At 36.4% G+C, this 19,338-nt stretch overlaps 1 protein-coding gene across 3 annotated transcripts in view; it reads right to left on the reverse strand.

The window, feature by feature from the left end:
• Window positions 1-19,338, reverse strand: part of Xpd (general transcription and DNA repair factor IIH helicase subunit Xpd) — a 475,287-nt gene that overhangs the window by 80,844 nt on the left and 375,105 nt on the right. For all 3 annotated transcript variants that reach the window (XM_090399654.1, XM_090399651.1, XM_090399652.1), the window contains exon 19: window positions 4,460-4,552. In XM_090399654.1, coding sequence (XP_090255780.1) covers window positions 4,460-4,552 — 93 coding nt within the window. The remainder of the gene's footprint in view (window positions 1-4,459; window positions 4,553-19,338) is intronic.

Here is a 19,338-nt window from a genome sequence, read left to right on the forward strand (position 1 = left end):
TTGTGTCACCTCTGATAAATGTAACTTGTCTCCCACAAGTAAACTACTCTCCATTAACTGTTTCCAATACCTAGCTGTCATACAATCTCAATGATTACAAATACAGAGTGTGATATGGTTGAATATGGTAAAGCAACTGATGGACATATGAAAGAGAAAAGAAAAGATGATGTTAGAGAGTTTTGTTGCTGCTGATGTTTGGAATTATGGCCAAAACAAACGAAGACTATGATGTCCTGTATGACGTCTGTTAACTGTCTGTTTTTCTGGCCAGTTTGCTTTACTGTGGGATGAAAAACACTGCTACCACATATGAGATCTGCTAACTTACTTTTAAAGTTAAGAAGTCCTGATAAAATTCTCTGCATCCTAGATGGCATTTGAACTCAAGTCTTTCCAACCATTAGTGAAATTCCTTTTATAAATTAAGGAATTGAAAATAGTTTCATGTGTTGTCACTAGTTAATTTATTTGATCATAATCATAGGTGTGTGTGTTCATTTTTTTAAATTAACATAAATTCTATTTTGAAATATTCAACATTTGAGGTATGGATATTAATTCTACTTTGTGTGCCTGTGTTATAAGTACACATATTTTACGTTTTGATTGTTCTTTTTAGTTATTATATTTAATTTTCCTAGAAGTTTTCCAATTGTTCAAGATATTGTAGACAATGGAAGAGATAATGTTTTGTAATAATTAACTGTCGACCTAGTTACTCAAGTGGTAAGCAATTCATTCTTTTATCAGTTACACGTTAGAACTCCACTGTATGGATATTTCTGATTGTCTTTAGGTAAAAGACAGGTAAAATTCCATCAGCAACAAAGTAGGAGGCTTAAAAAATTTCCATGTTTGGTCTCTAGGGAAAAGTTCCAATAATGAAAAAACTAAAATAAAAAAAAATATTAAAGACATAAAATCAATAAAGATCTTCCACAGCACAGCTGTATCAATGATGCTCTTTGGATGGAAAGAGCTTCTTTAGAATCTAGGATGTGAAGAACCTTTATTAGAGCTATAATAAATTTAGTTTAATCCTTTATCCAAGTGTGAGCAAACAAAGTTTGCGCCTGAAAGTATCTTCAGGACTGGGGGTAAGGTGGCACAACACCGGGCAACTCGTGCAAAGATGGAGCAAGCACACAACACTCCTATCTCAGTATCTCCCATAATGCAAAACACATCTCCTTGCAGATATGTATAATGCTATGCATTAAGGAGAGGGCCACTACCCAGACTAGTTTTTAACCTTTATTGAGGTCTCTTTAGTGGGAGCCAGGCCTGAGTGGATATACCAGGCAGAAGCATTAGCAAGGTCATCTCTACCTATAGGAGTTGCCAAACGGTGTGCCACCTTTTTATTAAATTACTCTGGATTTAGAGAAAGATGTTGAAAGTTTATTTTTCACTTGGTTAGACTATAATAAATTTAGTTTAATCCTTTATCCAAGTGTGAGCAAACAAAGTTTACGCCTGAAAGTATCTTCAGGACTGGGGTAAGGTGGTACAAACTTGTGTTAGAGATGACCTTGCTAATGCTTCTGCCTGATATGTCCACTGAGGCCTGGCTCCCACTGAAGAGACCTCAATAAAGGTCGAAACTAGTCTGGGTAGTGGCCCTTCCTTTAATGTTATGCATAACAATATACATATCCGCAAGGAGATGTGTTTTGCATTATGGGAGATACTGAGATAGGAGTGATGTTAGCTTGGTCCACCTTTGCTACGAGTTGCCCGGTGTTGTACCACCTTACCCCAGTCCTGAAGATACTTTCAGGTGCAAACTTTGTTTGCTCACACACTTAGATAAAGGATTAAACTAAATGTATTATAGTCTAACCAAGTGAAAAATAAACTTTCAACTTTATTAGAGCTCTTCAACAGAAGACAAGTTGGCCAGTCTCATATGGAAATAGAAAAGTTTTCATAGAGTCAAACCAACCAGAAGAACGAACAATTTACAGTTGTATATGACAATAAGGATAGGATTAACCTCCTTATCATAAGCAATAATCAAGTTTGAAAAGAGCCAAATTAAGGGACATCGCAGACCATTCAGCCTAACATGAAAATTAATAAAAACAGAAAGCCTCTATAGCTGAGTCAGTTTCAATGATGCCCTTTGGTTGGAAAGACCTGGGTTCGAATCCTGTCTAGGATGCAACAAACCATTATCAGGGCTTTTCAATTGAAGAGGAGTTAGCCAGTCTTATAATAAAGTAGAGGTTTTTTTCTCCCAGAAACTCAAGTTTTTCATCCCTCGGAATCAGCCATTAGAATGCACACATTAACATACATAACATGCTGCCTGTAGGAAACTACAGTTGGCTGCCTGTCGAGGGGCTATAAAATCAAGCAAGAAACAATGGACGTTTGTCCAGTGGCACCCACAGCAGTGTACAAAGTTAAGGGGCCAGTCCCATCCAGGTACCAGCAAGAAACAATGGATGTTTGTCCAGTGGCACCCACAGCAGTGTACAAAGTTAAGGGGCCAGTCCCATCCAGGTACCTGCTAAGGGATCAAATAAATAAATAAATAAATAAATAAATAAAAACAGAAAAAAATCCCTAGTCCCCAAAGGTAGTAATGTAGTAGAGATTTACAAGTTTTCAAGGATTGGGAGTTATATAAAAATAATTAAAGAAATAAAAACACCATATGATAACTTTTTAATTTACATGAAGTTTGGTTTCATGGATGTGTGTGTGTATGTATATATATGTATGTATAGATTGCACAGCAGGTCAAACTCTTAGAGTTCCAGTGCGCGCTGAGACAATAGCACCAGAAATCATTGGCTGTGATTGGTTATTGTGTCAACCTATCCAACTGACCATTGTCATTTGTCATGAGTTGCTGTTTTTTGTTTTCTGAGTTTCACCTGTTTTGCATGTGTGAAGTATGAACTTACGTGTTTAAGACAACCATACAGACAAGTTTTTAATATATAATTTTCTGTAAATAATTGATAACTTTTTTTTTGTCCATATTTACAATGGGGAACAGTGTTGATGATCTACTGAATGTCCCATTTTCTGACAGAGCTTTAGCAGATTGTATGACTGTAGATGAAGGAAGTAAGACTCATCCTCCTCCTCTTCCAAATTTACTATTATATTTACACCTTTGAGTAATTCAAATATACCAACCAAATATAGCATTCTCCTTCATTATTGTTTTCTAATATATCTTAAAACAAACACGTTGTCCCCCATCTATGTAGATTTCATTACAATTAATTGCATTGGACCAATTACGATGAGATCGATGCGTTATGTACTCTTAAAACTTTCATACATCGATAAAAATACACTCATTCGGTTAAACTGATATGAATTTTGTAGCATGGGCTGCATAAGCCACACAACAGAACATCCAACCAAAATGGGCATGCGATGCTACTGATATATATATATATATATATATAGAGAGAGAGAGAGAGAGAGAGAGAGAGAGAGAAGACTGATAAATGCAAACAGCAGTTACATTAACTTCAGTAATTACAATTAAGAATAAAATTAAGTGACAGATGACACATTAAATCTGTTATTTAATCTTCGCTTTAGGTTTCACAGCCATTACCAATACAGACAAAAACAGATAAACACAAAAAGACCAACCCTTAAATTGCCAGTGTGTAACAATATATGTGCTATCAACTGCATGAAAATAACTCCACTTACAACTATTAGAATTCAAGGAAATAAAATTTAAATAATTATTTACAATTTTATAAAACATGAGAATAAAAAGGGTTTTTCAGGATGATTTCACAAAATGGAGAAAGTTTAAGGCAGTTGTTTCTGTCATATACTACTTAAAGAAGTTGTCATGCAACAGGTAAATAAATCTGGCTTCATTCTTTTCATGAGATATCACTGTTACCAATCAGATAAGTCACCATGATGATTAAGAGTTTAGTGCCCATTAGGTTTATTTGGATTCATCATCACTAGCAGCTAATTGACTAGGTTTGTAGCAACACCCCACCAAGTGCTAGATCTTGTTAGAGTTTACATAATATTATATATATATATCTGAGGATTATACATCATCCTGTGTGTGTGTGCGTGCGTGTCATTCCCAGTTTTACATATACTATATACAGATTTAACATGATCTAATACATAGTGGGGTGTTACTATAAACCGAATGGTTCAGCTGCTAGTGCTGAAATGCATCACCATGTATTATATCTTGATAAGAAATTACATAATATATATAGAACTGAGGATTATATATCATTCCCAGTTCTATATAATTTTGTGATATCACAAAAATATAACTGGAAACTTGCAAGCAAATAAATAAATAAATAAAGATATATATATCATTGCCAGTTCTATATAATTTTGTGATATCACAAAAATTAACTGAAAATTTACAAATAAATATATCAGTTATGTTTTCATGAATTAAATTTGCAAGATAATTCATACAAGAGTTAGTTACCTTGACATAATTTAGAAGAGCAAGGCTAGTTTCAGCTGCATCCTGTGTTTCAACAAAGAGTAATTTATGTTTCTGTATGTTGTCAAGTATTCCCTAAAGAGAAAGTTGTTAAATATATGATGAAATAGTTATTACAGAAAAGTTTTAAAACATAAAATTAATAGTAGTGAGAAAGAAATCTACAGGGAAGAAGGGCAATCTCCCTTTAAAAAGAGTATATATTTCTATGAATATATACTCTTTAATTAATGGATGACACATCATCATCAAATTCCTGACATTTACCCTCAAGGGATGTACAGGATATGAAAGTACTACATGAAAAACTTACACCATTACTAATTTCTTATCTACAATTTTCCTCCAAATCTATCTGCTAGATGTTAAGACTCAAAGATTATCAGATATTATATTTCTATCTTCTAAGGCACTTTTTACAGTATCAATCCACCTATATCTTGGTCATCCTCTGGGTCTTTTTCCTGCCAACCTGGCAGAGAACATTTGTTTTGGTAATCTTTCCTCTCCCATTCTGTATAAGTCACCATACCACCTGAGATTAGCTCTGCTAATACATTCCTGGATGCTAACAATGACAAGTTCTTTCCTAATACCCTCATTTTAATATGATATTGCCACTGATGTCATCTGTTCGTGCTTCTAATCTTTCTCATGACTCTCATATCTGTGGTCTCTAGTCTTTGATCAAGTGTTTTACCTCTAACCCAGCTCTCAGATCCAGAAGTTAAAAGTGGTTTGACACTGTTTTGCATACAGTTAACTTAGTATTTTGATTAATTTCTCTCTTATTCCATATAAATTTATTCAGTTGACTTTCTAACATACCAACTTTACTGATTCTGTTGTCTATTTCCATGTTTAATTTACCATTTTCACTAATAAATCGTGTATAAGTAGCTGAAATGTTTTATTTGTTCTATAGGTTCTCCATTCACAATGCAGTCGATATTTTCACTGCTTATGCCCATTTTCATTGTCTCTGCCTTGTTATTGCTGACCTTCATCCCAAATCTATTACAACGGTTATTTAATTTAGTCAGGAAATCTTGCAGACTTGTACTGGATTTATTTAGAAGTATAACATCATCTGCATAAAGTCAAGAGCTCAGATTAACATCTCCAATTTTGATATCAGGTTTAATACCACTTTCCCTTATAATTTGATCCATATAGATGATAAATAACAGAGGGGATAATGTATATCCTTGACTGACACCATATTTAACATAAAACCATCTTCCAGTACATCTTGAATTCCAACTGCTGACTTACAACTTAAATAAAGACTAAGTATTCCTTGATATAATACTCCATTGACATCATACAACTATAGCGTTTTGAATAGCTTTTCTCTTGGCACCTTGTCATATGCCTTTTCCAGATCTACCAAGCTTAAATACAGATCTTTGTTATATTTCCATGATTTCTCAACTATTTGTCGTAAAGTGAAAATCTAATCCTGACAGCCTCTATTTGGCCCGAATCCAGCTTGTTTTCACCAAGTTTCCCTTCCACAATCATTCTCAACCATTTCTCAAGTATACTTGCATAAACTTACGAGGAACACTGTAGGGAAACACCTCTGTAATTCTTACATTCAGTTTTATTTCCCTTTTTTTATATATAGGTACTATGAGAGCACTACTCCAATCATCTGGAATTTGTCCCTCTGTTCAGGCCTTCTGAACTATGCAGTGCAGCCATTGTAAGACTTTTATACCTCCATACCAGAGCATTTCTGATCAAATTTCATCTACTCCAGCTGCATTTCCACATTTCAGGCTCTCGATGGCTTTTTCTATTTCAAATATGGATATGTATTCCTGATTGCATGCCTGCTGAGTTTTTTTACTATTGTGCTGTCACTGATTGTTTTGTTTGGCAATTTTTTGAAGTAATCACTCTATACATCAAGGATATCTTTTAACCAGTTTTCATGTCCCCTTTATCATCTCTAATTTCTTTTACAGCTCTTTCGTCAATTTCTGAGCTTTTTCAACAGCCTCCAGAATATTTTGGCACTTCTTCATATTTATTTTCTATGTTCTTATCAAAGTCTTTCCATGACTTTTGTTTAGCCTAGTTTTACACAGTATTTAGTTTTATTACATTTGTCTCTGTATTCTCTAAGTGTACAAGCTGACTTATTTGCCAGGAACTTCTGATATGCTCTCTTCTTTTCCTTCGCTGCCTCTTTAACTTCCTTTGTCCACCATGGAGGTCTGATTTTTCTATCCTTGCAGACAGCTTCACCACATGCCTCTCTGGCTGAATCAGTCAATGTTTTCTTCAGGATTTGCCAATGAATCTTAAAGGTTTGGTTCCTGTTCTCAAACTATTTCATTTTTTCTTGAATAATGTTTGTGTATTTTAGTCTACAGTTCACATCAGAGACCTGTTTAACTTTTATTCACTTTAAAACTTTCTTACATGTTATTTTTTTGAATAAGAAATTCAATTTTATCCTGCTCAAGACTAAATGGTGATCACTTGCAATTTCAAATCCTCTGTACACTCTAGTGGCCTGCACCAGAGAGAAAACATCACTATTAAAAATAATATAGTCAATGAGACTTTTCTTATTCCTTGCCTCTTCTCTCCATGTGAATTTGTGCACATTTTTATGTTGGAACATTGTGTTAGATATAACCAGCCCTGTCCTAAGAAGAAATCCAACAGGCATTAGCCATTATTATTAGCTTTGCTCTTTTCTCCAAATTTTCCCAAAATATTTTTTATGTGTGACAATCATTTTCTACTCTGCTATTTAGATCCCCCAACGAGGACCAACTTTTCATTGTATTAGTTGTTTTCTCTAAACCCTCAAAAAATTCCTCCATGTCTATCTTAGTGGAACCTTCTTTTCTCATTGTCCAGTTCCCCATTGTGATATTTGCCCACATCACTCTACTTGATATTGCTTGCTATTCAAGAAGATTAGCCCCATATTTTATATTCAATACTATAGCAACACTTTTTTTTCCCTTATTTTCATTGCCCAAATATAACATTTTGTATTTAATGCTCAGTAAAATCGCACCAGATTTTTTCTTTTTTGTTTCAGTCATCCCTATTATGTCGAAATGGTACTTATCAATTTCTCATCTAGCTCCATTTCTTTGCCATTCAGGCTTCTTATGTTGCTAGTATTGATCTTGAACTCTGGTGATGTTGAGTTGGGAGTGTGTTTCAGGATTTGTTACAGTAGCCCACTTTTTGGTGTTCATCCTGGTTCCCTGGCGAAAACAACACGCACCTCATTTAACCAGGAGACGCTCCAGCTGAAATGAAATTCTGTCATGTTGTATCATCATTATATTTTGGTTTAAGCCAATAAGAATACAATTTTGCCAGCTAAATCCCAAATTGTCAGCCCATCCTCGTTCGTTCAGTATCCAGCTAGATACCTAACAGGGTGCACCACAAGAAGGTGAAGATTGGACATTAGGTCAGAAGTCCTCGTAGGTTCTCGGCATCCCTTTAAAGGCTATGTGGAGGTCTCCTCTCAGTTATACAGGTTTGACTCTTAAGCATCCCGATGACACATCAGTTTATCATTATTTCAGATTTCCTCACTGTATAGAGAATTTTCTTTATTGCCGATAATATAAAAAAAAGATTTCAACATCGGGAAACACCTCTGTACACTAACATACAGAACGTTTGCAACCATACCCTGCATCATATAATTCAGCGAGATAGGAGCAGTGATATATATATAATTCTCATACTGCAGGTTGCATATTCAACTACTTATTTTTATTCCTATTGAAATTCTACATAGTAGTTGAAATTGCATTTCATGATAAATATATTTATGCTATAATAAACTATAACACTTTTTATGAATGTTAGTCAAGTGAGTTTTAATTTTTCGTCCTACTAGTTTCACCGATTTTTGCTATCGGCAACTTCAGGGATACAATTGGTAAGCGATATGAAGGTAACAGACATATCGCTTGCCAATTGTGTCCCTGAAGATGCCGATAACAAAAATCGGTGAAACTAACATTATGAATGTTATGTTATGAATGTTTTTATGAATGTTAGTCAAACTCATTTGACTAACATTCATAAAAAGTGTTATAGTTTATTATACAAGTAGTCAAGAAAAGAAAATCACAATATTTATGCTATGTTGAAATAAGTACTGGAACAGCACTATATTCCCTGATCACACATTCTACCTTTATAGTGTTAGATCCTGAATGGAGAGCTTTACAAGTAAATTCTTTATTCAGGATTTAACATGATATTTACTACTTATTAAGGAGATATCTGCACATCAGCTAATAATTATGAAGTATAATTTTATGTTATGTAATAATGTGTAGTCATGTGTGCTATATAGTGAGAGTTATTCCTGCATAACTGAAATGAGAAGCAGAGAATTATGTGTCAAAATAGTAAGAATTGTGTAAGGGAATTGATAAGTTATTTGTAATTCCCGTTTAAGCTGTCTAGTACATTACGAAATTCTGAGAAAAATTATAAGTAGTAATCCGGAATAATCGCGGATAATCTGTACGAGTCGAGCGTAGCGATGGAGGCTATACCTACGCGGAAAATGACGTCAGAACGGCTACCTGGAATAATGTAACCTAACAGCCTAGGGAGAGTGTAGGATCACCCAAAGGGCATGAACGATGGGGTTCATGGGTGAAAACCACATCGAATAGAGGGCGCCTGAAAAGGGTGAATAAAAGATGAAGCACGCCATTTTTCAAGGCTTTTTTCCTTTCAGTTCATGGATTCGAGTATATTAGGAGTTTTGTCGGGGAGTTCGTGAGATAGCGGTGGATCAACTACGGTGATGACAGATGGTGGGTTCATTTCTTGAGAATGCTTGAAGATTTCCAAATGGAGCTGATCGCGATATGATGGCCTATGCGGAATTGAGCCTTAGCAGAATTTCCCATCGGAGATAGTTTCCTGTGGAGCAGTAGACAGCTCGCAACAGTCGGAAACGATTAAAAGAAAAGCATAGTGCATTGCCAGGCGCAAAGACAGCCGAAGAATATACAGTAAGGTAACCCAGATCTACATGAGATGGCAGCATGAACTCTGAAAGGATCCAGTAATATAAAGATTTTCATTCTATGTTAAAAATCGTTTAGAAGAATAAGAAATTTGTGTGTACTGTAAACTAAAGGACACTAGTAGAGAACTTTTAAGTAAGAATTGATTGAATTAATTAAGATCATGTGGAACAAACAAGAATTGTTGATAGGCAGTATTTTGATTGTGAATGGCTAGCGTTGTTTAATGAAATTTAGAATTAAGATAGATATTGGTAGAGTATTAATGAAAGTGTTCAATGCATGTTCTGTGAATAACTTGTGAAAGGAATTATATCCTAGTTGTATTATGCTTACACCCAATCTTAACCTTTCGTAATTGAAGGATTTAGCATACTCAGATTCATTGTGATTTAGTATGAGCCTTAACTTAGAGTAAATTTTGATCCATTAAATAATTGAATTTTCTTAACTGTAAATGTTTTGTTTTTCCAATAAACATGTTATGTACCTTATACCTGAGTTTATGCCTGATTACAAATTCGAACCACCACTTATGAAATAGAACCTTACGGTGGGAAGGAATTTAGATATAATTCCTTAAGTGAGATTCGAGTCACGACTGCTAACTGAATCTGTACAGCACTAGTGTGAGATAAATTATTGTGTGTGTCCCTTTTGAATTTAGAAATTATTTCCCTGAACAAGAGTCTCCTCTGTTGTAGGATGTTGGCTGGCGCAGCATAATATAAATTTTGCCAATATCCGAAGAGGAGATAAATCAGAATTAATATTTTAAGGGCATGACAGTAGATTAGAAGAAGGGCTATTTGGTGGTGGAACAAGATATAATATAAGGTAAACATAACGGATAACAAATAGATATTACAATGATGCAGCTATGTAACAATAGGCATATTCTTCACCATTTTGTGATAATGTGATATATATATAATTATTTTGCATACTGTTCTGCCCATACCTGATATTCCAGATTGTCCTACATATTCTAGTGAGTTTGAACAAGGACGCGGTGAAAGCCAATTCAGTTTATCTTCTCATTCTTTTTCTCAACCTATGCTGCAATGGGTGTAGTGCATAGTGCACTGTTATAATGGTATGGAAATGTTTATGGACCTGGACCTTTAGTAGTAGTGCCAGAAGGATGAATGCTGACAGATATGCAGAATTTCTGAATAATGCATTGTGGTAATTATATAGGATAGACCTAAGTCTCTTGCAGAAATGCTGCATATCTGTCAGCATTCATCCTTCTGGCACTACTACTACTATAGGTCCAGGTCCATAAACATTTCCATACCATTACAACACTACTTCCTCAAATATGAAGCATTACTGAATCAGATGCCACCATAACACCCACCCATCCATTGACAAAAGGCATAGCATAATTTGTTGTTCCATGTCAAAGTCATCCAATGCTCTACTAACTGGCAATAAAATTATTTACTGCTATAGTTGATGTTTGGTTTAAGCACAGGTGTCTTTCTGTAAAAACCAAGATGGTCCAGCACTTTATGTTGTATGTTTACACTAATCCAAGTTTCTGTACACTCTCTGACATCTGACGGTTTCTGTATCGGACCTGCTGAGATTTTTGCACCATCCTTATGAGCATCATTTGATCATTTGATATTAGCTTCACATGCATCACTTGACACATTTTCATTAGCTAATAATGTTGTCTACAGTTGATTTCAGGTGATGCAGTCTTTTTATTATGTACTGTTATGGATGTAAGTCACAGACAGGGCACCCTGTAATAACACCTCTTTCAATGTCTTAAGTTCTTCTTTACATGCCATTGCCACTAATAGCACACACGTACATCTGTTGGTTCTGTCTTTCATCCAACCTTTATATTTGCTAGCTGTTGTTTTTATTATCTGTTGCTGTTTGACCCCACTTTCAAACATAAAGAAAATTTCTATTATACTGCACCACTCTATGTTTGAAATCACACAATTTTTTTTTTTTTTTTTGTAAGGGAATCAAGCACCAATTAGCACTACAGCTATGAGAACTTACTACAGGCCGAAATTGTCTTACTTGTATATAGGGTTTCCGCAAGATTTGTATTTTAACGAGCGGTGCAATGAAACTGAAATTAGGCAAGCATAAGAAAAAAGTTAAACAAGATATGTTATTATTATTATTATTGTTCCGGGCAACTCCAAGGAGTCGACAGACTCATCAAGGGAGGCCCTAACATCATGTCAAGAACAACTATTCGACATTGACACAGTATCTATCATACCTTGCCTTGAAATCATTCATGGTCGTAGCACCCACAACAGGCTCTGGAAGCTTATTCCACTCATTCACCACTCTCCAAGTAAAAAACCTAGCTCTAACTCCCTTGTTAATCACGCTCTTGCCCAGCTTCCATGCATGGCCCCTAGTCCTCCCACCACCAGTCATATTTTCAAAAATATCTCCTGGATCAATCTTATAGAAACCTTTCAGTAATTTGAATATCTCAATCATATCACCCCTCCTTTGCCTATTGTCCAATCTCTGCAACCCACAAATCTTCTACCTATTTTCATAAGGTTCATTCCACAGACCTTCTATCATCTTGGTCACTCGTCTCTGGATCCTCTCCACTTCCTCCCCATCACGAAGAAACTCTGGTGCCCATAACTGGGCACAGTAGTCCAGATGGGGTCTTATCAAGGCTCGATACAGAGGAACAACAACTTGTTTGTCTCTGCATGTTAAAGTATTTTTCAGAAGCCAAGTGATTTGATGAGCTGATTTAGTCACTTCTGCAATGTGCCCCCTAAACTTTAATTCCCTATCCACCAACACTCCCAAATCCCTGGCCTCATCAATCTTCTGGAGTACGGTTCCACCAATGTGATATACTGCTGCTATTCTTTTCACCCCAAAGTGCATAACCTTACACTTTGCCACATTAAATTGACATCATTTTTCCTAGCCCAGTCCTCCAAACTATCCAAATCATCCTAAAATTTTGACATCCTGTGCACTCACAATTGCTCTACCCAACTTTGCATCATCAGCAAACAAGTGAACACTTCCTCTCAAATCCTTTCCTATATCATTGATGAACAAATTGAAAAGCAGTGGTCCAAGAACAGAGCCCTGCGGCACACCACTAGTCACAAGCCGTCTTTTAGACTCCACTCCTGCATAAACTACTCTCTGGTATCTCTCCTTCAACCACCCTCCTATCCATCTCACCAACCCTATATCTATCCCCATCTGCTCCAGTTTACTGATTAGGGTTCCATGTGGTATCCTGTCAAAGGCCTTGGCAAGGTCCAGTAGTATCACTGTAAACCCATTACCCCTATCCAGTTCAGCCGTCACTGTGTTATAAAATGTGAGCAAGTTACTGAGGCATGATCTACCCTTCACAAAACCATGTTGTCTCCCATACAATATCCCATTTTCATTTATCCAATCCTGTATTCTTTTCTTGACTAATTTCTCTAAGCCTTGACAATGATTCCTGATATGCTAATCGGTCGGTAATTTACAACAGCAGTCTTGGAACCACCTTTATGCAGTAGAACTATTTTCCCCTCTTTCCATCCCCCTAGGGACTAACCCAGACCCGAGACTCAAATTAAACAAAATGGTCAAGGGTACTGACAATTCTTTAGCTGCTTCTCGTAAGACACGAGCTGGTATACCATCCAATCCCACGGATGTATTGACATTGAGGTTATGCAATAGGCTACTCACATCCACTTCATTCACCACAATTCCCGTATAATCTACTGGTTTATTCTTTTCTGCAATGTCACCACCTGGATGATATATACTTGCAAAGTGCTCACTCAGTAACTCAACTATATCAACTGATTCAGTTATCTCCCTACCATTGGCATTCTTTAAAATCATTCTGCCATGTGCATTTTTCCTTTTACTTGCTACATATCTAAAAAACTGTTTAGGATTCTCTTTAGCCTGCATGGCCAATGTTCTTTCGTAATCCTTTTTTGCTTTTCTTACCAAACTCGTTACCCTTCTGCCCTGCGCTTTCATGTGTGTTCATGTGCCTGCCGGTCACCTTTCTCCTTAAATTCCCTCCATAGTCGTTTCTTTTTTGCAGCTCAAGCTTAATGGTGTTATTCATCCATTTAACCCCTACTTGATTTATTATTCGGACTCTAGGTCAGCCATTGCTTCATGCAAACACTTCTTAATTGCTTCCCATGCACTATCAATTTTTAGCCCTTGCAGTTGTACATGCCATGGCACTGAACCAATCAAACTCCTAAGCTTGTCATACTTTCCAGCCTGATAATTCCACATGTACCCTGTTTTAATTGAAAATTCCACACCTTTAGCCACCTCCCAAGTCAAGACCCTATGATCACTCTCACCGATTGGTGAGAATGTGGTCATATTAGTTACAGCCAAATCCTCAGATGTAATTACTAGGTCAAGCACTCTCTGACCCCTAGTATTTTCCATTGCATGCTGTCGTAGATAGTTATTCCTTAATAACCGGATAAGCTGGTCAGCCTTATGCCCCGGTGTATCCTATGGCCTGTAGTGTTGAGTTCTCAAGGCCAGTTTGCCTGCTTTGCGGGATGAAAAACCCCAAATTAAACTGGGGAAAAAACCCTGCTGTCCACGCCCAAGACTGGCTAACTTGGCTATGGCTGAGGAAGATCCTTCAGCTCCTCACGTCACCGACGGGAATCGAACCTAGGACACTCCTTCCCCAGCCATATGGTTGTGAAGCGCATAACCACTAGCTAACCGCGCGGACCGTCTCAGATAGTTATCCCTTAATAACCGCATAAAATCCAATTTCTTCCTCCCATGTGTCCTCTCCTCCTCCCAATCAATGTTACCATAGTTGAAATCTCCCATGATAATTACCCTCCTTCCACTCATTTCTTCTATTTGCTTGTGCATACTGTCACCACCACCATCTTTTCCATCACCTGGTCTATAGCAGCATTCAATTGTATATTTAGTTCTGCTAGAAACAATCTCACACCAAATAGCCTCAAATGTGCTCTTTTCTCTATCCTGCAATTCAACTTCTATTCTCCTTGGCTGTAGCTCATCAGCTATCATCAACAATACTCCTCCCCCATTTTATTTTCCCTGTAATTCCTGAACACACTATACCCATCACATTCAATCCCACTAGCTATATCATCTACAGTCAGCCATGATTCACTAATACCAATAACCTGTGGTCTGGAAGTGCCAACCATGGCCAAAAACTCTTCCTTCTTGTTCCTAATATGCCTAGCATTAGTGTGCATGAATTTAAGACCCCCATTAGCCCCAACCCTACCTTGATGCCTTATATTAACTATCCCACTCTGATTTGTTGTCCTTATTCGCTCGGGCATATTATATTCATTCATACATTCAACTGCTTCCTTAAGGACTGTATATCTACTCCCTCCCCCCTTAATAAATCTAGTTTCCCTGAATTTGCACATCCATTACATTCAGCAACACTTTCTCAAGTCTCTTTACACCGTAACCATTCAAATGCAAGCCATCCATCTTATATAGATCCTTTCGCCCATCGAACTCACTCCACACGTCCACAAATTCCACACCACTCGTCATACATAACCCACGCATAAAGTCATTCGCAATTATGGCCCTCCTTTTAAACATTTTACTGTCATACCGTGGCAAAAGACTAATCATTCTAACTCTCTCACTCTTTTCTTTTGCTACCTCAAACAATTCATTCAGGTCTTTTATCATTTCCATTTTATCTCCTTTCAAATCATTCGTACCTGCCACAACAATCAGTTCTTTCACCCTTTCCTTTTGCACTCTAATAGACTCAGTTACATCCTTTATGGTCGCACCTGGTTGGTACAATTTTGTCAAATCCTCTACTAACACACCTCGTACTAACGAGTCTCCATACAGCACCCTATCCTTCATTTTGTTCATGTTCACACTCATACGCCTATTTTTCCTGTCATACTTTTTATTATTGGTTGGTTCTTTCAGTCGACTTTTGCTCATACGCTCTAGCTGCTGTTTTGCCCTTTGTATCGCACCATTCAACAACGCGATCTCACTCATTGCATCTATCTCATCTTTTTTATTCTCTGTAAAACCATTAATACTATCATTCACACTTTCTACATTCACACTCTCACAATTCTCTGGTACAACCTCGCCGTTTCTTGTCATATCCCTATTTTCTTCATTCTGAAGTTTGACAAAAATATCATACTTACGATCTGAAATACACTTCAATTCCTCATTCTCCCTACATTTTCTACACACATTCACTCCTTTATTATCATCTAACCACACTCTGACCGCACTCCGCAAAGCGTACATTTCGCAGATAGTACACTGAATCATCTCCTTTACATTACCGTTCTTAAAAGAAGATGGCGAACCATCATTACTGGCCGCCATTTTCCTTTGTACTGGAGCCATACTTACTAGTAACGTATTTTATCAAATTATAAACACCAAAAACACACAAACAGACACACTAAGATACGCAAGGCAAACAAAACTACGCAATATTAAAGTAAATTTATCAACGATAACTGAAAATAACGCTTAACTTATCTGGAGCTTTCACGAACATACACACTATGAATCCCTCTAGTGGCGACTTCCCGACATAGATTATGTTATAAAACACTTTAGTACACTAATAAAACTACAATAATATACTAAAATTACACAATTAAATCTAACAAAATATTAATAAATCAACAAAAATCACAAATCTTTCAGGAGTTCTCCGACAGTACGTCCTTTCACCAGCTAGCCTCGACACCAACTCTCGATTGTATTGATGTTGTATTGATCTTAATAGCATTCTTGTTTCTTCATAAGAAACAAGAATGCTATTAAGATCAATACAATTAGAAAACAATTTATACATTCAATAAAGTATTAAGGTTCTACTCAGCTGAGTATATCATTTACTGCTAGAGCTTATGTATAAGGCTTTCAGAATTCTCATCCATTATGATTTCAACTTAGTTTCACTTTAAACAACATCAATATTCAGCAAAACACTTAAAAGTTAATTCTTTTTAGTCTCAGAGAAAACACTTAACAAGCATCACCAATATTTATCAGAGGATTAAAATAGTTCTTAAAAGGCTCAGTCTTGATTTTACATATATGTAGTGAGATAACACATTCAAACACGAACTATTTCTTTAATGAAGTTTCTCACATTTTGTTTCACAAGGAAATGTTTTATAAAATTACTCAATCAAGCTGGACTAGCTGGCTTCAGCAACATGAAATTTTACCAAGTTCTCCAGACACAAGCAACACTATCACATGTTAGTTATAGAATAGATATTCTTTACCGGTATGATCATCATAGCTTGCACATTATGGAAAATTCATACAACACTTCTAGGCACTCAAAAATCTTCCGCTATAGACGACACAAAACTTGTAGTATCCCGAGATCAACAACTTATTTGCCAAGACTTGAAAAGATATTTTTTTGCTTGTAATAACTTGTCTTACGATAAATCTCAAACATATTATTATTATCCATCCCACTATTATTATCGCTTCCTACTATCATTGCATTAAATTAGGCACCATCAAAATCCCAATATACAGAGCTCACATCCTTTTTTTACAAAGTCTTTGCTATTTAGTTACTTAAATATAAAGAGCCAACAGGCTTCATTTCGGTGATATAAACATTAATTAAATTAAGGGGATATTAGATCCCACATTGTTTTAAAACCTAATAAGAACTGGAATCAGAGAGTTTCATGCCGAATATAGTATAAAAAACTATAAAAGTATTGGCGAATACTAGCGTGAGCTAATGCAAGTAGTCCTAGTACGTAGTACAATCTCAGGCAACTCGCAGCAAAGGTGGTCAAGTTCTGATTGCTATTCTTGGTACTTTCCATAATGTAAAAACACATTTCCTAGGAAATGTATGCTGTTATTTCATTATGGTGGGAGGTCACTACCCAGACTGGTTTCAGCCTTTATTGAGGCTTCATCAGTGAGTAGCTATTTATTTGCTATTTATTAACTACCATTCATTAAGACTACATTATTTTCTGATGGTTTGACCCAAAGATGTTCCAAAAATAACTGAAAAATATATTCCTCATATACTCCATGGGTGTTTTTGGTTAGCTTTTTGTTGCTTTTTATGATTTTTGAACTATTTCTTGTAGAAAAATTTTTATGATCTGCAGTAAAATCATATTTCTTTGAGTTGTTATCTATTACATGTAAGGAGGAAGAGATAAAAAAAAGGGGCATGTGATGAGATGTGAGAGACTAGCAAATATATCATCCACAGTGAGAACTGAGTCTCGTGGTTTCCACAGTCTTCCCCCCCCCCCCTGAAACCTTGGTGTCCCTCTAGTCATAAGCTGGCAAAGTAAGTGACAGCAGGATTTGACACTAGCTGATTGGGAACCTTCCAGATTCATTACTAACTGGTTCAGTTCCACTCACTAACTAGGAGTTGGCCTGCAGAACCGTTGTGAGTGACATGACATTGAAGGTATCACTATCACTGCATATGGGATGGGGGGGGGGGCAGAAATCAGAACTCTTGTTCTAGTAACCAAACATGGCTGCAGTCTTCAGACCTCCAATAAGCAAGACAGTGGTATTTTTGGATTTCTGATCATGAACTGAAAACATGTTCCCTCATAAAGATGAACATAAATTAACATGGAGAAAATAGAAAGACATAAGAAAACTCATTAATTATGTACTACTACAAGAAATTATTATTATTGCACAGACACCTCCATGGAGTCCCAAGATTCATCATGAAATACCCAAACCATCCACACAATATCTATCATAACTCCTTGAAACCATTAACAGACAAAGCACTCACAACTGACTCTGGCAACCCTTTCCATTGATCACTCTCCAAGCAAAAAATCCAGTTCTGGATTTTTTGCTAACCTTGCCAACCACACACCTACCAAATTTCCATGGCTGGCCTTTCACCTATCAGCCAACTTTTGCAACCCACAAACCCTCAATCTATCCTCATAGAGAGCATTCCATAGACCACGTGCCATCTTGGTCACTCACCTCTGGATCCTATCCATCACTTCCTTATCACCCAAGAAACCCAGGTGACCAGACCTGTGCACAGTAATCCAGATGTGGTCATATCAAATCTTTATAAAGAAGAATGATAATTCCCTTAATTCTGCAATAACCAAGTAAGCTATCCTGGCTAACTTAGCAATACGCCTTCTAAACTTCAACTCTCTATCTACTATCCATAAATCCTGGGCTGCAATAATTTCCTGGAGTGAAGTCCAATCAATTATGTAGCTTGTAATATTTTTATCCCAAAATGCATAACTTTACACGTTTCCACATTAAATTGGCATCCATCATGTTTTGCCCATACTCAGCCTATTTAAATCATCCTGCAAGATCTCTACATCACCTTGATTAACTATTACTCTACTCATTTTTGCATCATCAACAAATAACAGAATATCTCCCTTAAAATTATTTCCTATATTATTTATGTGCAAATTAAACAGCAGTGGTCCAAACAGAGAGCTTTGCAGCACACCACGAGTCACCTACTTTCCCTTGAATTCTGCTCTTCCATACTACATTTTAGTATCTGTCCATCACACACACCCTTGTATTTATATAATCCAGTTTCATACCCTTCCTCATTTGTTCCAGTTTACATAACAGAGTTCGATGTCATATTGTAAAATCTCTTGTGGTGATAAGTAGAAATATTTTTCACCTATATCGTTTTTACATAGGCCATAAAATACTTATAATTAAAAGTGTATATAACCTACTGTAATGTAATAAATTTTGTAATATAACGTAAGAATA

This window comes from Typopeltis vanoorti, chromosome 10, assembly GCF_054136105.1.
Source record: "Typopeltis vanoorti isolate ZY-2024b chromosome 10, IOZ_Tvanoo_1.0, whole genome shotgun sequence".
In the NCBI taxonomy this organism is placed as follows: Eukaryota; Metazoa; Arthropoda; class Arachnida; order Uropygi; family Thelyphonidae; genus Typopeltis; species Typopeltis vanoorti.